This window comes from Hemitrygon akajei, chromosome 25 (assembly GCF_048418815.1).
Source record: "Hemitrygon akajei chromosome 25, sHemAka1.3, whole genome shotgun sequence".
Classification (NCBI taxonomy): Eukaryota; Metazoa; Chordata; class Chondrichthyes; order Myliobatiformes; family Dasyatidae; genus Hemitrygon; species Hemitrygon akajei.
Genome location: NC_133148.1, coordinates 21,857,867 through 21,876,876, shown reverse-complemented (window position 1 = coordinate 21,876,876; position 19,010 = coordinate 21,857,867). Strand labels below are relative to the sequence as shown.

Genomic DNA, 19,010 nt, shown 5'->3' with positions numbered 1-19,010 from the left:
GCCTCTTGTCCTAGACTTTCCCACCACAGTGGTAACATCCTTTTCACATCTACCCTGTCTAGGGGCCTCTCACTATTCAAAAGGTTTCAAAGAGATTCCCCCCCCCTCATCCTTCTGAATTCCAGTGAGTACAGACCCAGAGCCATCAAACATTCCTTGTAATGATAACCCTTTCATTGCTGGAATCATCATCGTGAACCTCCTCTGGACCCTCTCCAGAATATCAAAGTTCAGTCACGTTAAAGACTCACAACAGCAGAACAACCCCCTCCCGGGGTGATTGTGGTTCAGTCCTTGGTTTAATAAGCAGCAGCAATAGGTGCAGAATCTGACAACAACAGGAATACGTGAACTTGCAACCAGATTCAGCAACTGCGATGGTTATGAATACAGCACAGAGATCATTTCAACATTTTCACCACTCTGAGCTCACTGGTGTATCAGCAGGCGGAATGACTGAGTAAGTCTCTCTGCTCACACTGGTGTGAACCCTCTCCTTAGTGTGCACTTGCTGATGCCTCAGAAGCTGGGTTGACTGAGTGAATGCCTTTCCACACTGAGAGCAGGCGAACGGTCTCTCCCCAGTGTGAACTCGCTGATGTTTCTGCAGGTTGGATTGATGAACGTACGCCTTCCCACATTCAGAGCAGATGAACGGCCTCTCCCCGGTGTGAACACGCTGGTGTTTTTGCAGGTTGGAAGAATGGATGAATCCCTTCCCACACTCAGAGCAGGTGAATGGCCTCTCCCCAGTGTGAACACGCTGGTGTGCCAGTAGCTCAGATGATTTAAGGTATCCCTTCCCACACACGGTGCAAGTGAACAGTCTCTCCCCAGTATGAACTCGCTGGTGTATTATCAGGTGGGACGACTGATTGAATCCCTTCCCACACACAGAGCAAATGAACGGCCTCTCCCCAGTGTGAACTCGCTGGTGTCTGATCAGGTGGGATGAGTGAGTGAATCCCTTTCCACACTCAGAGCAGGTGAACGGCCTCTCTCCAGTGTGAACACGCTGGTGTGCCAGTAGTTCCGATGACTGAATGTATCCCTTCCCACACACGGTGCAAGTGAACGGCCTCTCCCCAGTGTGAACTCGCTGGTGTATCATCAGGTGGGACGACTGATTGAATCCCTTCCCACACACAGAGCAAATGAACGGTCTCTCGCCGGTGTGAATTCGTTGGTGTCTCATGACGTGGGACGAATGAGTGAATCCCTTCCCACACACAGAGCAGGTGAACGGCCTCTCCCCGGTGTGAACTCGCTGATGTGACTGCAGGTTGGATGACTCAATAAATCCCTTCCCACACTCAGAACAGGTGAACGGCCTCTCTACAGTGTGAACTCGCCTGTGTTTTAGTAGTTGGGATGAACGAGTGAATCCCATCCCACACACGGAGCAGGTGAAAGGCCTGTCCCCGGAGTGAATTTTCTGATGTGTCCTCAGGTTGGACAACTGAATGAATTCCTTCCCACAGTCAGAACAAGTGAACGGTCTATCTGTGGCGTGAACTCGCTGATGTATCTTCAGGCTGGATGACTGATTGAATCCCCTCCCACACACAGAGCAAATGAATGGCCTCTCTCCAGTGTGAACTCGTTGGTGTGTCTGCAGGTGGGACGAGTGAGTGAATCCCTTCCCACACATGGAGCAGGTGAACGGCCTCTCTCCAGAGTGAACCCGCTGGTGTGTCCGCAGGTGAGATGACCGAGTGAATCCCTTCCCACACTCGGAGCAGGTGAATGATTTCTCTCTGCTTTGGGCTCTCTGGCAATTCATCATGTCAGATGACATCGTGAATTCCTCCCACACTTCAACCTGTTGAGTGCTTGGTCTCTGGTGAAGATACTCTGGAGAGTTCTCAGAGCCCTGGATCCAACGTGTTTCAGTGAGAAGTTAAAGCAGAAAACTTCATTTTAGACACAAAGCAGATACACGTTTCCATCTGGGGTGAGATATGCCTTCTTTTCCAAGGATCAACAATGATTATGTTGTTACTACGAAGGAAATATCTGTTCACTCCTTCAATAACTTGAGGATAATTTACAAGGATCGACTCCAGGTTGGTTCATCCAAATCTCACCGTGTTCAGATTCCCCTTGCTGTGACTGGCGTGCAGTCTTCTCAAACATCTCCTCCTTCACGTTCAAAACCTGATTTCGTTCAAGCGCTGGTGATCCGACTGACACAGCAGAACTGGCACGTTGTTGTGTCTGAGGTACCCACACAAATCCTTTGTCTTTTGTTTTCTGTAAAAAGTTTACAAAAGACATCAATGGGCGCAGGTTAGCATTTCAAATGAGATAATTGTACTCTCTACAGTCAGCTCGTTGTTAGAGTGAGGCTCAACACAAAGTGCACCGACAATTCACCATCTTTTTTTTCAATCTTTTTATTATTATTAATATCAACATGATAAGATTAATACATAGATAGTGGGATTACAAACTTACAAATTTAAACTGAACATGAAAGGATGCACAAGCAATAGTTACAATATAGTTAAGTCTTCCCAAATCATGAATGACACAAATATCATATAAACAAAGCAAAACTAGGTATATCTTATATATGTAAAAAAAAGAAAAAAAATTAACCCTAAGAAAAACTAATCTAACAACCTAATAACTAAAAAAAGAGAAAAAAAAGGAAGAAAAAAAAGAATAATGGGCTGTTTATAGTATCTATAAAAAAAATACAAAATCATCAGTGTCGCCAACTCCGATCCTCTCAACATATGTATAATCAAAACTGGAAAAACAAATTCTTCTGCTTGTCGAATGATTGCATTTCTTACATTAATGGCTAGAAGATCTATTTTGTTGAATTGGAAAGAAATTAATCCCCCTACTGTATTTCATTGGCTTTCTCAAACTATGTTATGTCTAAATTTGGAGAAAATTAGAAGTGTTGTATTTGACCCTTCTATTAAATTTGAAAAGATGGAGACCATTTATTCAATACTTTCATATGATGTAATTTGACCCTGTTCCAAACCAATTCACCATCTTCTAACTGGGCACGTTTCAAACACCCAATTCCCTCACTATCTTTAGGGGTTTGTAAATATGTGGCAATTTTTTGATGCAAATACCCCCGGTCTCTTGTTCCACAGGACAGATGTGTTCAATGTCATTCTATACTCAGACAGAATAGAAAAGTGGCAGACTGTCCAGCACCAGTGATAGAAGTGTTTCTCTCTCTCTCTCTATGCAGCACTAACCGACTTTTTATTTCAAAGCAGACCTCGTACCTTCATTTAGACAACAGTCCCAACTATGTCTGTTATTTACTGATCTCCAGACATCGGCCGGTTGAAGACATGGGCCCTGATGTCAATGTTCCAACGTGTTTCATTTGTCAGGATATCACTTACTGCACTGGTTTGAAAGGTTCATTAGAGGCTTAATGTAGTATCCAAGACATCTACAAGGAGCTCTACCTCAGAAAGGTGGCATCTAACAGTAAAGACCCCCATCACCCAGGATATGCCCTCTTCTCACTGTTGCCATCAGGAAGGAGGTTCAAATGTCTGAAGACACACACTCAGCGATTCAGGACCAGCTACTTCCCTTCTGCCATCCCATTTCTAAATGGACATTCAGCCCATGAACACTACCTCACCTTTTAAAATTTTGTTTTTGCACAACTATTTTTAATTTAATTATTTACTATACACATATATACTTACTGTAATGTATATTTATTAAATTTTCTATATTATCATGCATTGCACTGCACTGCTGCCGCTAAGTTAACAAATTTCACGACATATGCCGGTGATATTAAACCCGACTGTGATGAACTCGGATATACACAATTGAGCCCCAAATGCGTGGATTTAGACAGCTGAAGCTCAGCAGTACGTAGGATGCCCTCCCGCTCCCATTGCCCCCACCGGCGATCGGGCAGAGTCTCGCATGCCGGCTCCTTTACCCACGACAGCCCACAGCCCAGAAACCCGTCCATCCGCCACGGTCCCGGCGGTACGCATGCGCGACAGAGATGGCGCCAGCACCCCCCCCCCCCACCCCCTCCCCCTCTCCCGGGGCCCGATTACGTACTCGGAGGCAGCGGGAAGGGAAAATAACCGGGACTGTCCCAGCGTGAGGTGCCGCGGTGGGTCTATAGTTCTCGGCAATTGTCCCGGGGTGGGGGAGAGGGTTACGCGGGCCCCGCTGCTGATGAAAACCCGCTCGGAGCCCGTTCCTACCTGCTGCCAATCCTTGGGAGCCTATTGTCCACTGAGCGCATGCGCGCTTCTGGGAGTCCGGCTAGCGGCACTTTGCACATGCGCACTAGCATCTCAGTAAGCGCTTTCTGCAGCGCGGAGATATCTGGGTAAGGCTGCTGCCATTGAAAATGTCTCCCGCCATCGACTTCCGCTGCCACCCGCGAAAGACTTGAGCTGCTAACATGCAGGACTGTGGCTGGTGTGGGGATGTCGGGAAGTACTGTAGGTTCAGGTAATCAGGAGGATCTGGAAAAGGAACAGGAAACGGAGATTGGGGGAGAGTACGGATTGACGGAAGGAGTTTAGAATTAAGTTGAATCCATCTGTAAAATGGAAAAAGAAACATAATATTGGAGTGATTTCTACTGATGGAGAGGAAGAGGGGATTTTTCTAAATAAAGGAAGACTTTAAGGTGTTGTTTAAATTTGACCCGGTTCAACCCTCTTCCATCAATCTGATTAAATTAACGAGAGTTGAACTCTGTTATAGGGGATATAGATTATGCTCGTACTTTGAGAAGTGAAAAGGTGTCAAGCGTTTGTGAGATTAAAAAAATGTGAGAAGGCATTACGTTTGAAGACTTTGCTTGGTAAAAAATAGTATGAAAATAGAGGTACTGGGTTCCGGTGGAGATTTCAATAGAGCAGGTTAAATCTCATTTATTGGGAGGTAAGATTAAGGAGGTAAAGAGATTGAAAAGTATTTGGAAATGGGAAAAGGTGGATAGTTTATCGGTATTGATTTATTTTGTTGAGGTGAAATTCCCTGATAATGTTAGCTTGAGGTAATTAGTCATAGTGTACAAGCTTATATTCAATTTCCACTTAGATGTGTTAAATGTTTTAAAGATTTGGGTATGTTCCAGCAGTATGTCTGGGAAACTAAGGTGTAGAAAGTGTGTGTGTGTGTGTGTGTGTGTGTGTGGTGGGGGGGGGTGCATAAGTATGAAGTCTGTGGAGAAGTGTCAAGTTAAACAATTGTAATTGTGGAGGGAAAGACAGTTGAACTTACAGCAGATGTGAAGTGTTTAAAAAGGCAACTGCAGTTCAACAGGGTGTGTCTTATGCAGAGGCCTTGCAAAAAAAGTTAAACAGAATGTTGATAAAGCATTACTGGTTTGAGACCAGACTGTGAAGTCAGTGGATGTATGTCAGCATCAGAGTTCATTTACTTTACTTGTAGATAAAATGAGTTTTTGATGTTTATAACAGATGTGGTGAATTGCACTGCTCAAGAATCGAGTCGTACTGAGAAAACTAAAATTGTTGTGGAAGCTGAAAAGTTTCTCTGTTTAACTGGTGCTACGTGGGAAGCTGTGAAAGAAACTCTGATGGGTGGGGTATCTGTATCTCAGTCTTCCTGTGAAGGTAAGTACTGGGATTAGTAAATTGCAGTGGAATGCAGGAAGCCTGATTTCCAATGGGCAAGATTAACTTCTGGAGCTGTGACTGGAGAGGAGGTGACAGGAAGTGAGTGGAAGATGGAGAATGGTGGCAGAAGCAGTAAGGAGGATGATGTTTGGCAAGTAGTCAAAGGACATAGAAGAAAGCAGCAACATAGAGAAGGGAGCAAACTTGGTGATGGCAAGGAATGGTGTGATATTGGAAAGAAGAGACAACAGAAATTTAAGGTATTGATGAAGCTTGAATCTGCTCCCAGTAGTTCTCTTAATCTGATTCAGTTAACTACTGATCTTAAAAAAAAACACTTGGGGGTAGAGTTGGTGCTCATCTGCTTCGAGGTGGGAAGATGCTAGTGATCTGTAATGATGGTACACGAAGGGACAGAGCCTTGGTTTTGAAATCAGTTGGTGGTAGGAGTGTAGTTATGTCACTGTTTATGGAAAGACAGTGGAGCGATATTGGAAGTTGCTCTTGTCTAGATGTTTCGATGAACCAGATAAGAGAATTTGAAAAGTTTAAAACATGATGGAAGCAAAAAGTTTAAAAAAGTTTCAGAATGGAGTACCATTAAATTTAATTAAAACTGAGAAACCATCTCTACGTACTCCATCCTGAAACTTTTTTAACCTTTTTGTCACTGTTTACTGATATTGAGAAAGCTTATGATGTGCTTTGGAAGAAGGGACTGTTGATAAATCTGTAAAGTCGGGATTGGTGGACAAATGTATAATCAGGTTAAAGATTTATTGTTTCAGAGGATCATACAGGTCAGCGTGGGCAAAGAGTATTGTAAGGTTTATTCTGTAGATAACAGTCCTTCACAATGGAGTGTTTGTTGTCCTGTTCAACATGATGATAAATGATAATTTTTTTAATATAAAGTTGATCCTAACATTTCTAAGTCCCTGTATGCTGATGATAGGGCTGTATGGAAAAGGGACAGGAATAGAAACTTTATAATTAATACGTTCAGGCTGCTGTGCAGGAAGTGGACAAATGAGGTGAGCAGTGGGGGTTTAAATTCACAAACACAGGTTATTTGTTTTGGTAACACATCAATGGGCTCATTGTTGACCTTGGACTGCATGGACAGACACTGGAACAAGAGTCAGTAATCAGTATGTGAACAGATGTGAAACTTACATGGAAGCACCAGATCAGTAAAATACCTGGGAGATGTAAGGCCGTCCTTAACGCGCTTCAGCGTTTGGTGGAATATGACTGGAGGGCCAACTGGGTGTCTACGATTACCTTGTACTATGAATTCATTAGAACAGTTTTAGATTATGGCTGAGCTGCATGAGCGTCTGCCGCCCGCTCACTTTTGAAATCACTGGATGCTCTTCAAGCCCAGGCTCCATGTCTGTTTTGTAGTACCGCTCGGTCGCCTGTCTCCACTCTGCAAGGGGAAGTGGGTCAGATGCCGTTGCATTTGCAAAGATTGCAGGTAGCTGTGAGCTATTGGGTACACCTCAGTGGCCACGAGGATGATCATCCAGCTAAGAATATATTGAAGGATTGGTGTGAACATCAAGATTGCAGGATTTGCAGTTTTGGGTGGGAAGGGAATGATCAGGCAGAGACATGGCTCTGTCTAATATGACCTGTGCTCCTAGTGTGTCTTTATCCATTATTCCTCCCTGGCAATTTCCTCTACCCCGGGTGGAATTGACTCTTCAGAAGAACCTGTCAGAACATCTACCTCGGGTAGAGTTGACTCTTTAGGAGAGACTGTCAGAACATTTACCTCGGGTAGAGTTGTCTCTTCAGAAGAACCTGTCAGAACATCTACCTCGGGTAGAGTTGTCTCTTCAGAAGAACCTGTCAGAACATCTACCTCGGGTAGAGTTGACTCTTTAGGAGAGACTGTTAGAACATTTACCTCGGGTAGAGTTGTCTCTTCAGAAGAACCTGTTAGAACATTTACCTCGGGTAGAGTTGTCTCTTCAGGAGAGACTGTAAGAACGTGCCTGGAGCGTATCTGAAGAGGGAGTGATGACTCTATATATACATCATCAATATTATGGAGTGGTTCTACTGTTCACAGATGGTCCTGCTGACCCAGTGCCTCACAACACCAGTGCAACAGCCTATGTCCCAGAATTTCAGATGTCAATTAGAAAAACAGTTATCTTATAAAACTTTCAGTTTATGCTATTGAAATGGTGGCAATCCTTCTTGCATTGTCGTGGATAGAGTACGTACAGCCCAAATGGGTTATTGTCTGTCCTGATTCCGTCTTTGTGTTGTGTAGTCTAAAGCTGGGTGTGTCCACCAGTTGTCCAGATGTTTTGTTGGACGTTAGACAAACATTATTACATCTGCAGTATTTCGGAGTGTATCTGCCGTTTGTGGATCCCAGCTCACATGGGGGCGGAAGGACGTGACGTAGTCAGCAGGCTGGCTAAACGGTCTGTGCAGACCTGAGCTGCTGCTGTTGATATTCCACAAGTAACGGCAGGCAAAGGTTTTAATTAAGGACCACGTTCTCTCAATCTGGCAGGGACTGTGGGACACACAATTGAAGGGGAGATACTCAGGAAAAGGTTACTTCACTTTGGAGCCGAGGAGAGCCCAGAAGGGAGGAAGTTGTAATTACTCAGTTCAGAGTTGGCCATACTGGTTGAAATGCCACTCGGTAAACATACATCAGGTGATTGTAGACAGCGTCAGCTTCCAGAGACACTCTCACAAATTAATGGAATGTGAGTGGGAGCGAAAGCAGACCCTGGCAAGCAATTTTGTTACTTTGGATAGTTTGGTGGGGTGTGGACAAGAAGAGCCGAGAGAAGCATAAGCAAGTATTGAAATTCTCGAAACAGTTTACAGCAACAGGTTTGGATGTTTACATATTCCCTCATTTAGTTAGTACTCTGGACAACTAAGATTTTGCTTATCTTATGGATTTTCAGGGTCTTTACCCCCCCCCCCGCTTTCCACAGGGATCGTTAACTCCGAGATTCCCTTGTCCATTCGTCCCTCCCCACTAATCTCCCTCCTGATACCCATGCCTGCAACAGAAACGCTACACTTTCCTGTTTACGTCCTCACTCACCTCCATTAAAGGCCCCACACGGTCCTTCCAGGCGAGTCAAGGCTTCACCTGCAAACCTGCCGGGGTCATCTATTGTATCCAGTGGTCCCGATGCAGCCTGCTCTACGTTGGTGAGACCTGACGTAAACTGGAGGACCACTTTGTCAGGCTCCTCTGCTCCACCTGCCAAAAGCGGAACTTCCTCGTAGCTAACCATTTCCGTTCCTGTTCCTATTCCCACTTCGACACATCGCTCCACTTCTGCCATGATGCAGCCACTCTCCGGGTGGAGGAGCAACGCCTCATATTCCTTCTAGGTAGCCTCCAACCTGATGACGTGAACTTCCATTTCTCCTTCAGGTAATTATTTTCCCTTCCCCCTTCTATTCCCCACTCTGACCTCTTACCGTCTTCTCCAGCCCTTTACCTTTCCCACCTACCCGGCTTCACCCATCACCTCTGGCTAGTCCTCCATCCCCTCCCCCTATCTTTTTATTCTGGCATCTTCCCCCTTCCATTCCAGTCCTGAAGGAAGGTCTGGGTCTGAAACTTCGACTGTTTATTCATTTCCATAGAAGCTGCCTGACCTGCTGAGCTCCTCCAGCATTTTCTGTGTGTCACTCTGGACTGACAACACCTGTAGAATCTCTATGGTTGTAACAACTCAGGAGTGCGAGGCACAGCCCTTTGGAAGCAGTGAAAATTACCCATAAAGTTGAAAAGGGCAGGGAATAAGGAGATTAACAACCAATGTCACTCTCCCTGGGCTCAGAGGTTTGAGGGACGAGGAATACCTGTGACTTAACTCCAGTGAGCTCACTGTCTGCTTCAGTCTGCAGAAAGTCGTGCAGCAAATTCATGGGAAAACTCCTCCCCCACACTGGAACCTGTCACCACAGGGAGGAGCACGAGTTGAACCCGAGGGATGGGTTTACGAGGACTCGTGTGGAACAGAAACACTAGCAGGGACCAGCTGGGCTGACTGGCCTCAGTACGAACATTGTGTTGCATAGGAAGTGAGAACCTGTGACACAGGATTTTAAATTAAAATGTTTTAATGGTGACAGATCGGCAACATTGAAGTCCAGTCTGGACAAAGATTAACGACAGTGGAAGGAACCCCAACAATGCCCAGAGACTGGGTTCAGTCCTGAGTGTGATAAGCAGCCACAATAACTGCAGACATCTGATGCAACAATCGGTCATGAACTTGCAGCTGGACTCAGCAGCTGAAACATACAACATGCAGCTTATTTTGTTTCTGCAGTGATTAAATCTCTTTGCACACACAGGACAGGAGTATCGAGTCTGCTTAGTGTCAGCACCCTGGTGTCTCATCATCTGGGATGAGAGCGTGAATCCTTTCCCAAACACAGAGCAGGTGAACGGCCTCTCCCAAGTGTGAATTTGCTGATACGTGAATCCTCTGGTGTGTCAGCAGGTCGGTTGACTGAATGAATCCCTTCCCACACTCAGAGCAGGTGAATGGTCTTTACCCACTGCGAGCTCGCTGGTGCCTCAGAACCTCACGGGACTGAAAGAACCCCTTCCCTCACATGGATCAGGTGAAAGGTTCTCCCTCGTGTGAACTCCCTGGTGCCTCAACAGATGGGATGGCTGAGTGAATCCCTTCCCACAGTCGGAGCAGGTGAACGGCCTCTCCCCAGTGTGAACTCGCTGGTGTCTCATCAGCTGGAACGACTGAGTGAATCCCTTCCCACACTCGGAACAAGTGTATGTCCTCTGCAGGGTGTGAACTTGCCGGTGTATTTGCAGGTCGGATGACTCAGTGAATCCCTTCCCACACTCAGAGCAGGTGAAAGGCGTCTCCCTGGTGTGAACCCGCTGGTGTGCCTGCAAGTGGGACGACTGAATGAATCGCTTCCAACACACGGAGCAGGTAAATGGTCTCTCCCCTGTGTGAACCCGCTGGTGTCTCAGTAGCAGAGAAGACGTAATGAATCCTTTCCCACATGTGGAGCAGGTGAATGGCCTCTCCCCAGTGTGAAGCCGGTGGTGTATTCGAAGGTCAGAAGAATCAATGAATCCCTTCCCGCACTGGGAGCAGGTGAACGGCCTCTCCGTGGTGTGAACTAGCTGATGCCTTATGAGTTTCGAGGACTGACTGAATCGCTTTCCACACTCGGAGCAGGTGAATGATTTCTCCCTCTGGCATCTCATCGGATCAGATGACATAGTAGATCCCTCCCACGCTTCAAGCAGTTGAGCACCTGATGTCTGGTGAGGACATGCTGGAGTGTTCATAAGGCCAATGGTTTCAATGAGATGTCGAAACAAAAAAACTTCAATTTAGACAGAAAGCAGATGCACGTTTCCAGCTGGGAAGAGGTGTATCTTCTTTTCCGAAGACTGACAACTGATGGATTGATGGATTCACTCCTTCAATAAACTGAAGACAATTTACAAGATTTATCTCCAGAATGGTTCATCTCGAATCTCATCCCTACAGTGAACATGCGTTTGGGTTCTTGCTGTGACTGCTGTGCTCTCTTCTCAAGAACCTCCTCCTCCACATTCAGAGATCGGAGGCATTCAAGTGCCGATGAATTCACAGACACAGAAGTGATGTGTTGTTGTGTTTGAGATTGCCGTACACAAATCCTTTTGCCTTTTCTACCCTGTAATAAGTTTACAAAAGACAGCAACGTGTGAAGGACAGCATGTCAGATGAAATCATTTCAGTCTCTAGAGTGAGCTCTGATCACACTATTACAGAGAAGTTCAACGGAAGTAAGAAGAACTTCATCTCATCTTTAACTGTGCATGGTTCAGGAATCCAGACTCAGCATTAAATCGTCTGTTGTTGTGTCGGTATCAGGATGGGCGATTTCTGCCCAGTATTCTGACTGTGACTTGGCTCAGTTTGCCTCTCTCCATGAGAAGAGAAGATAGAACAGTATAGTACAGCACAGGCCTTTCGGCCCACAATGTTGCACCGACTGCTAACCCTTCTCCAAGATCAATCTAACCCTTCCATTCCCCATGGCCCTCCATTTTCCTTTCACTTGCTTGCCGAGCTAAGTTTAATAGATGTCTGTAATCTTCCTGCCCCTACCCTTTCCCCACCACTGCCTTCTATGTACTCATCACTCTCAGTAAATAAAACCTAGCTCTGAAGTCCTCCCCCATACTTTATTCCAATCACCTTAAAATTACGGCTTCTCGCAATGGCCACTGCTGCCCGAGGGGAAAATGTGCTGACTGTCCACTCGATCTAAGCTGCTTCTCATTTTACAGACCTCTGTCAAATCATGCCACATCCTCCTCTGCTCTAAACAGTAAAGTCCCAGCTCACTCAAACTTCTCTCATCCAAGCAGCAACCTGGTGAATCTTCTCTGCACCCTCTCCGAAGCTTAGGGAAAACTCCCAGCTCACTCAAACTTCTCTTATAAATCACCTTCTCTAATCCAAGTGTAACACCCTGGGAAAGGTTTCACTGCAAACGTAATGGCCTTTCTGTGGAAGCAGTGTTTGGGTTATGGTTCGAGATAACAGGTGCTTTGGAATGTGAGCTGGGTCTTCTGTTTGGCGGGAGATGGAGAGAGAAGATGCTGGAGAGAACTGGTCGTAGGACACGACCCGGTGGTGAGATCATGATTTGATGGAGCCAGGTGTCGAGATCGACCAAGGATCAGTGAATTGAGCTCCAACTGTTTAATTGTAACGGGTCCTTTTTGTTTCTTTCTTTCTTTTCTTTACTAACCGCTTAGTTAAGATTCATAAATATAGTTGCTTTAATCGTACGCAATGTGCCGTCTGTTATTTCTTGGCACTGAGTTGTAACAGGGTAGCAAATTACACAGCGTCCACACAAACCGGGGTTTGGGGTGGGACAGCTGTCTCAACCTCCTGGGTTTGGTGTGACTGGAGTGTGTATTCCCTAGACTTACGCAGCCAAGGAAACCAGCAGGGTTTCACAAGAACATCCTGTTGAATCTTCTCTGCACCCTGAAGCTCAGAGAAAGCTCCCAGCTCACTCAAACTTCTCTCATAAGTCACCTTCTCTAACCCAAACAACATCCTGGTGAATCTTCTCTGCACCCTGAAGCTCAGAGAAAGCTCCCAGCTCACTCAAACTTCTCTCGTAAGTCACCTTCTCCATCCCAAACAACATCCTGGTGAATTTTCTCGGCACCCTCTCAAAAGCTTCTACATCGGTCGTATAATGAAGCAACCAAAACTGAACGTGCAGTAGGTTAGTGGTGTGCATGCTGTATGTCACTTGTTACCCAGGACAGAGCTGTTTGATATCATTATGTATTCAGGAAATGGTCTCTGTGCCAGAGGATCCAGAACCAGACGGCACTGAACGGAGGCTATTTACTAAAGAACCAAATGTGAGTCAACGATTTTGTTTTTTTCTGCGGCTCTAATCGACAATTTAATTCACTCAACTAATATTTGGATATCAGCTGCTTCTGGACATTGGACTTATTGTCAATGTTTGCCTTGTCTTTCAATTGGTATAAACTACAAATCCTCATGTCTGAAAGTCACCACAGAACTTAAATGAAACCAAATCCTTAAAAAGAGGTGAGATGGGATTAGAAGATGTTGCATCCTTGTGGGTAGAGTTAAGAAACTGCAAGGGGCAAATGACACTGATGGGTGTTGTACACAGGCCTCTGACCAGTAGCCAGGATTTGGAGTACAAATTACAATGAGATAGAAAAGACACGTAAAAGGGTAAGGTTATGATGGTCATGGGGGATTTCAATATGCACGTAGAATGGGAAAATCAGGTTGGTGCTGGATCCCCAGAAAAAAAATTGTAGAATATCTATGAGATGGCTTTTTGGAGCTGATTGTGGTTGAGCCCACTAAGGTAAACAGAATTCTGGATTGTATGTTGTATAATGAACCAGATTTGATTAAGGTAAAGGAATCTTTAGCAGGCAATATGATAGAATTCACCCTGCCGTTTGAGACTGAAAAAGTAAAGTCAGATGTATCAATATTACTGTGGAGTTAAGGAAACTACAGAGGCATCAGAGAAAAGCTGGCCAAAATTGACTGGAAGGGGACACTAGCAGGGACGATGGCAGAACAGCAATGACTGGAGCTTCTGAGAACAATTCAGAAGGTACAGGACAGATACATCCCAAAGTTGAAGACATATACTAAAGGGAGGATGAAGCGACCGTAACTGACCAGAGAAGTCAAAGCAAACATGAAAGCAAAAGAGCGAGCATATAATAGACCAAAAATTACTGGCAAGTTAGAAGACTGGGAAGTTTTTTTTAAAAACCAACAGAAGGCAAATAGAATAAGGAGAGAAAAGTTGAAACCTGAAGGCAAGCTAGCCAATTAATATAAAAGAGGATACCAAAAATTATTTCAGATATACGGAGAGTAAAAGAGAGATGAGACTGGATATCAGCCACTGGACAGGTAGTACTGGGAAACAAGAACTGGCTGATGAACTCAATAAGGACCGTGCAGTTTTCACTATGGAAGACACCAGCAGTACACCAGAAATCTGGGAGTATCGGGGGCAGAAGTCAGTGAGTTGCGATTACTAAGGAGAGGTGCTTGGAAGCTGAAGGGCCCGAAGGTTCTCAAAGAGGTGGCTGAAGAGATCCTCGAGTTATTAGTAATGATCTTTCAAACAGCACTAGATTCAGGCATGGTTCCAGAGAACCGGAAAATTGCAAATGTCACGCCACTCTTCAAGAACGGAGGGAGGCAAAAATCAGGAAATTCTTGGCCCGTCAGTCTGACTTCAGTGGGTGGATAATGGTTGGTGTCCATTTTTGAGGAAGAGGTTTTGAGGCACTTGGAGGCACATGAGAAAAATCGGCCAAAGTCAGCACGGTTTCCTTAAGGGAAAATCTTGCCTGACAAATCTTTTGGAATTCTCTGAGAAAATAACAGGCAGGATAGACAAAGAAGAGTCTGTGGATGTTGGTTACTTGGATTTTTAGAAGGCCTTTGACAAGGTGCCAGATATGAGGCTTTTATACAAGATAAGAGCAGATGGTATTACAGGAAAGATACGGGGATAGAAGATCTGCGTACTAGCAGGAGGCCAACAGTGGGAATAAATTTACTGTGAATGCCCACAAGAAAATGAATCTCAGGGCTGTGTATAGTGACAAACATACATGTTCTTGATAATATATTTACTTTGAACGTAAAAGGGAGCCTGTTCCAGTTGATCCTTTCACATTAAACGTCAATAATTTGGATGATGGAATTGATGGTTTTGTGGATGGACAAGCTCGCGGTTGATGCAAAGACAGGTGGGTGGTGGGGCGCGGGCAGAGCAGGAACTGAGAGTCTAGAGATGGCCTTTGATAGATGAGGAGTAAGGCAACAAAGTGGCAGATGAAATACAACATACTGTAGGTCGTGCACCTTCTAGAATAAAAGTGTGGACTATTTTCCAAACCGGAATAAGATCGGAGGTACAAAGGGACTTGGAAATCACTGTGCAGGATTCCTTTGAAGGTTAAATTGCAGGTTGAGTAAGGAAGGCAAATGCAAAGTAAGCATTCGTTTCGAGAGGACTAGAATATAAAAGCAAGGACACAGTGCAAAGGTTTCACAAGGCATTCATCAGGCTGCACTTGTTGTACTGTCAGCAGATTTGGGTCCTTTATCGAAGAAAGAATATGCTTCCATTCCCCATTCTGGCTCCCCTCTTTCCTCTTGTCTTCTCGTATGTACCTCTCACCTCCTTCTGTTGCCCCTGCTCTTTCCCTTTCTCCCATGGTCCACTCTCTTCTCCTATCTGCTCCCTTCTTCTTCAGCCCTATACCAGCTTCACACTTCATCACCCCCCCCCCACCTACCTACCTTCCCTCCTCACCCAGCCTCACCAATCACCTTCCAGCTTCACACTTCATCACCCTCCCCCCCACCTACCTTCCCTCTTCACCCAGCCTCACCAATCACCTTCCAGCTTCACACTTCATCACCCTCCCCCCCACCTACCTACCTTCCCTCTTCACCCAGCTTCACCAATCACCTTCCAGCTTCACACTTCATCACCCTCCCCCCCACCTACCTACCTTCCCTCTTCACCCAGCCTCACCAATCACCTTCCAGCTTCACACTTCATCACCCTCCCCCCCACCTACCTACCTACCTTCCCTCCTCACCCAGCCTCACCTATAACCTTCCAGCTTCACACTTCATCACCCTCCCCCCCACCTACCTACCTTCCCTCCTCACCCAGCCTCACCAATCACCTTCCAGCTTCACACTTCATCAACCTCCCCCCCACCTACCTACCTACCTTCCCTCCTCACCCAGCCTCACCAATCACCTTCCAGCTTGTACTTCTTCTCATCTTCAACATGAGCCTGGAGCAGAGAAAAGTACCCAGACAGTGGAAGACATCCTGTATTGTCCCGGTACCGAAGAAACCACAACCAAAGGAGTTGAATGACTTCAGACCTGTTGCCCTGATGTCGCACGTGATGAAGACCATGGAGCGGCTGATAATACAGAATCTGAGGCCATAAACCAGGCACGCCCAGGATCCTCTTCAGTTTGCGTATAAGGAGAAGGTGGGAGTGGAGGATGCTATCACGTATTTGCTGCACAAATCACTCTCTCACCTAGAGGGGGTCAGTTGTGCTGTGAGGATTACATTCCTTGACTTTTCTAGTGCCTTTAACACCATCCAGCCCAAGATCTTAAGGCACAAACTGACGGAGATGGGAGTAGACTCTCACATGGTGGATTGGATAGTGGACTACTTGACAGATAGACCTCAGTATGTGCGGTTGGGAGACTGTAGGTCTGACACGGTGGTCAGCAGCACAGGGGCGCCGCAGGGAACCGTACTCTCTCCGGTCCTGTTCACCCTGTACACATCAGACTTCCAATATAACTCGGAGTCCTGCCATGTGCAGAAGTTCGCTGATGACACGGCCATCGTGGGGTGTGTCAGGAATGGACAGGAGGAGGAGTATAGGAAACTGATACAGGACTTTGTGATATGGTGCAACTCAAACTACCTGCGTCTCAATATCACCAAGACCAAGGAGATGGTGGTGGACTTTAGGAGATCTAGGCCTCATATGGAGCCAGTGATCATTAATGGAGAATGTGTGGAGCAGGTTAAGACCTACAAGTATCTGGGAGTACAGTTAGACGAGAAGCTAGACTGGACTGCCAACACAGATGCCTTGTGCAGGAAGGCACAGAGTCGACTGTACTTCCTTAGAAGGTTGGCGTCATTCAATGTCTGTAGTGAGATGCTGAAGATGTTCTATAGGTCAGTTGTGGAGAGCGCCCTCTTCTTTGTGGTGGCGTGTTGGGGAGGAAGCATTAAGAAGAGGGACGCCTCACGTCTTAATAAGCTGTTAAGGAAGGCGGGCTCTGTCGTGGGCAAAGTACTGGAGAGTTTAACATCGGTAGCTGAGCGAAGGGCGCTGAGTAGGCTACGGTCAATTATGGATAACTCTGAACATCCTCTACATAGCACCATCCAGAGACAGAGAAGCAGTTTCAGCGACAGGTTACTATCGATGCAATGCTCCTCAGACAGGATGAAGAGGTCAATACTCCCCAATGCCATTAGGCTTTACAATTCTACCGCCAGGACTTAAGAACTTTTTAAAAGCTATTATTAATGCTTTTTGAGATAGTGATTTAGATGCATATCATATTTTTTACTGAGTTAAGTATTGTATGTAATTAGTTTTGCTACAACAAGTGTATGGGACATTGGAAAAAAAGTTGAATTTCCCCATGGGGATGAATAAAGTATCTATCTATCTATCTATCTTCTCCTTTCCCCACCTTATACTGGCTTCTTCCCCACTCTTTCCCCAGCTTGATGAAGGGTCTTGACCCAAAATATTAACCATTATTCCCCTCATTGGATGATGCATGACCTGCTGAGTTCCTCCAGCATTTTGTGTGCTACTCTGGAAGAGGTTCTCAAAAAATCTCCCCAGGAATGAAATGTATGAAGAGCATTCGATGGCTCTGGGCCTGCACTCACTGGAGTTTAGAAGAATGTGGGGTCACCTCATTAAAATGTATTGAATACTGAAAGACCTGGACTCAGTGGATGTGATGAGGATGTTCCAATAGAGGGAGAGTCTGGGACCAGAGGGCCAAACCTCAGAATAGAAGGACATGCCATTTGTCACAGACAAGGAGGGATTTCTTTACCCAGGTGGTGGTAAATCTGTAGGACTCATTGCCACAGATGGCTGTTGAGGCCAAGTCTTTAGGTATATTTAAAATGTTGGTTGATAGAATGTCAAAGGTTTTGGTGAGAAGGCAGGAGAATGGGTTGAGAGGGATAATAAATCAGCCACGATCGATTAGTAGAGCAGATTCAATGGACCAACAAATCAAACACAAGAGACCCTGGATAAGCTGGAAATCCAGAGTAACTAATACAAAATGCAGGACGAACTCAGCAGGTCAGGCATCATCTCTGGACAGGAATAAATAGTGAACATTTTGGGCCAAGACATTTCATCAGTACTGGAAAGGGAAAGAAGCCAAGTAGGTGAAAGGTGAAGCCAAGTCAGGGGAAGGTAGATGGGTCAGGGATGAAGTGAGAAGCTGGCAGAAAAGGTAAAGAAGGAGGAATTTGCTAGGAGTGGAGAGTGGACTATGAGAGAAAGTCGGGGAGGTCCACTAGAGAGAGGTGAAAAGTAATTAAGGGGAAGAGCACGAGGGCAGAATGGGGAATAGAAGAAGAGAGAAAGGAGAGGGGGAAAATTACCAGTAGAGAAATTAAATTTCATGCCATCAGGTTGCAGTCTATCCAGACAGAACATGCGATGCTACTCTTCCAAACTGAGAGTGGCCTTATCTTAGATTGACACGTCTGAATGGAGATTGGTATTAAAATGTTTTTCTGGTTCTATGTCTTATAGTCTTCGAGATTAACTAGGAAATGTATTTTTGCTCCCAGTTTCAAATCTTTGGAGTTAGATCGCTGGAGCTCTGCAGGGTCACCATTCTTTTCCACAGCGTTTCCAAAAACGTCCTGCGGACTGTCGGGGAAAACGCTCCTGATGGCATCCATGGCGGCCTGTGTACCCACAATGCCCCACGAGACTAAAACCGGTCTATGAGCGATACGCTCACCCCGCACCAATGGCGCCTCGCTTCCGCTCATTCGGAGAAATCTCCCGGGGGGGGGGTGGGGGGAGGCGTGTGGATCGCGGGGCAGAGCCACGGTGGTAATCGAACTCGCAGCAATTGCCCCTTAAACGAGGCGCGCACCCCGACCGTAATTCCACCCCCGCCGGGAACCCCGCTCCTACCTGCCGCTGACCTTCCCACAGCTTCTCATCCACTCAGCGCATGCGTGCTTTCGTGCGCGAGTCACGGC

General features: G+C 45.9%; 1 protein-coding gene across 3 annotated transcripts; it reads right to left on the bottom strand.

Moving 5' to 3' along the window:
• Positions 1–280: 280 nt before the first annotated feature.
• Positions 281–19,010, bottom strand: LOC140716395 (uncharacterized). 3 transcript variants are annotated; one of them, XM_073029081.1, is made up of 3 exons: positions 18,943–18,999; positions 4,218–4,561; positions 281–2,253 (listed from the first exon to the last, which is right to left on the bottom strand). In XM_073029081.1, exon 3 carries the CDS (start codon positions 1,796–1,798, stop codon positions 416–418), a length of 1,383 nt encoding a protein of 460 aa, XP_072885182.1. In that variant the 5' UTR covers positions 1,799–2,253; positions 4,218–4,561; positions 18,943–18,999; the 3' UTR covers positions 281–415. The 3 variants fall into 3 exon arrangements, with proteins under 3 accessions (XP_072885182.1, XP_072885183.1, XP_072885184.1); XM_073029082.1 differs by having other exon boundaries at positions 4,218–4,484; positions 18,943–18,985; XM_073029083.1 differs by lacking the exon at positions 4,218–4,561 and having other exon boundaries at positions 18,943–19,010.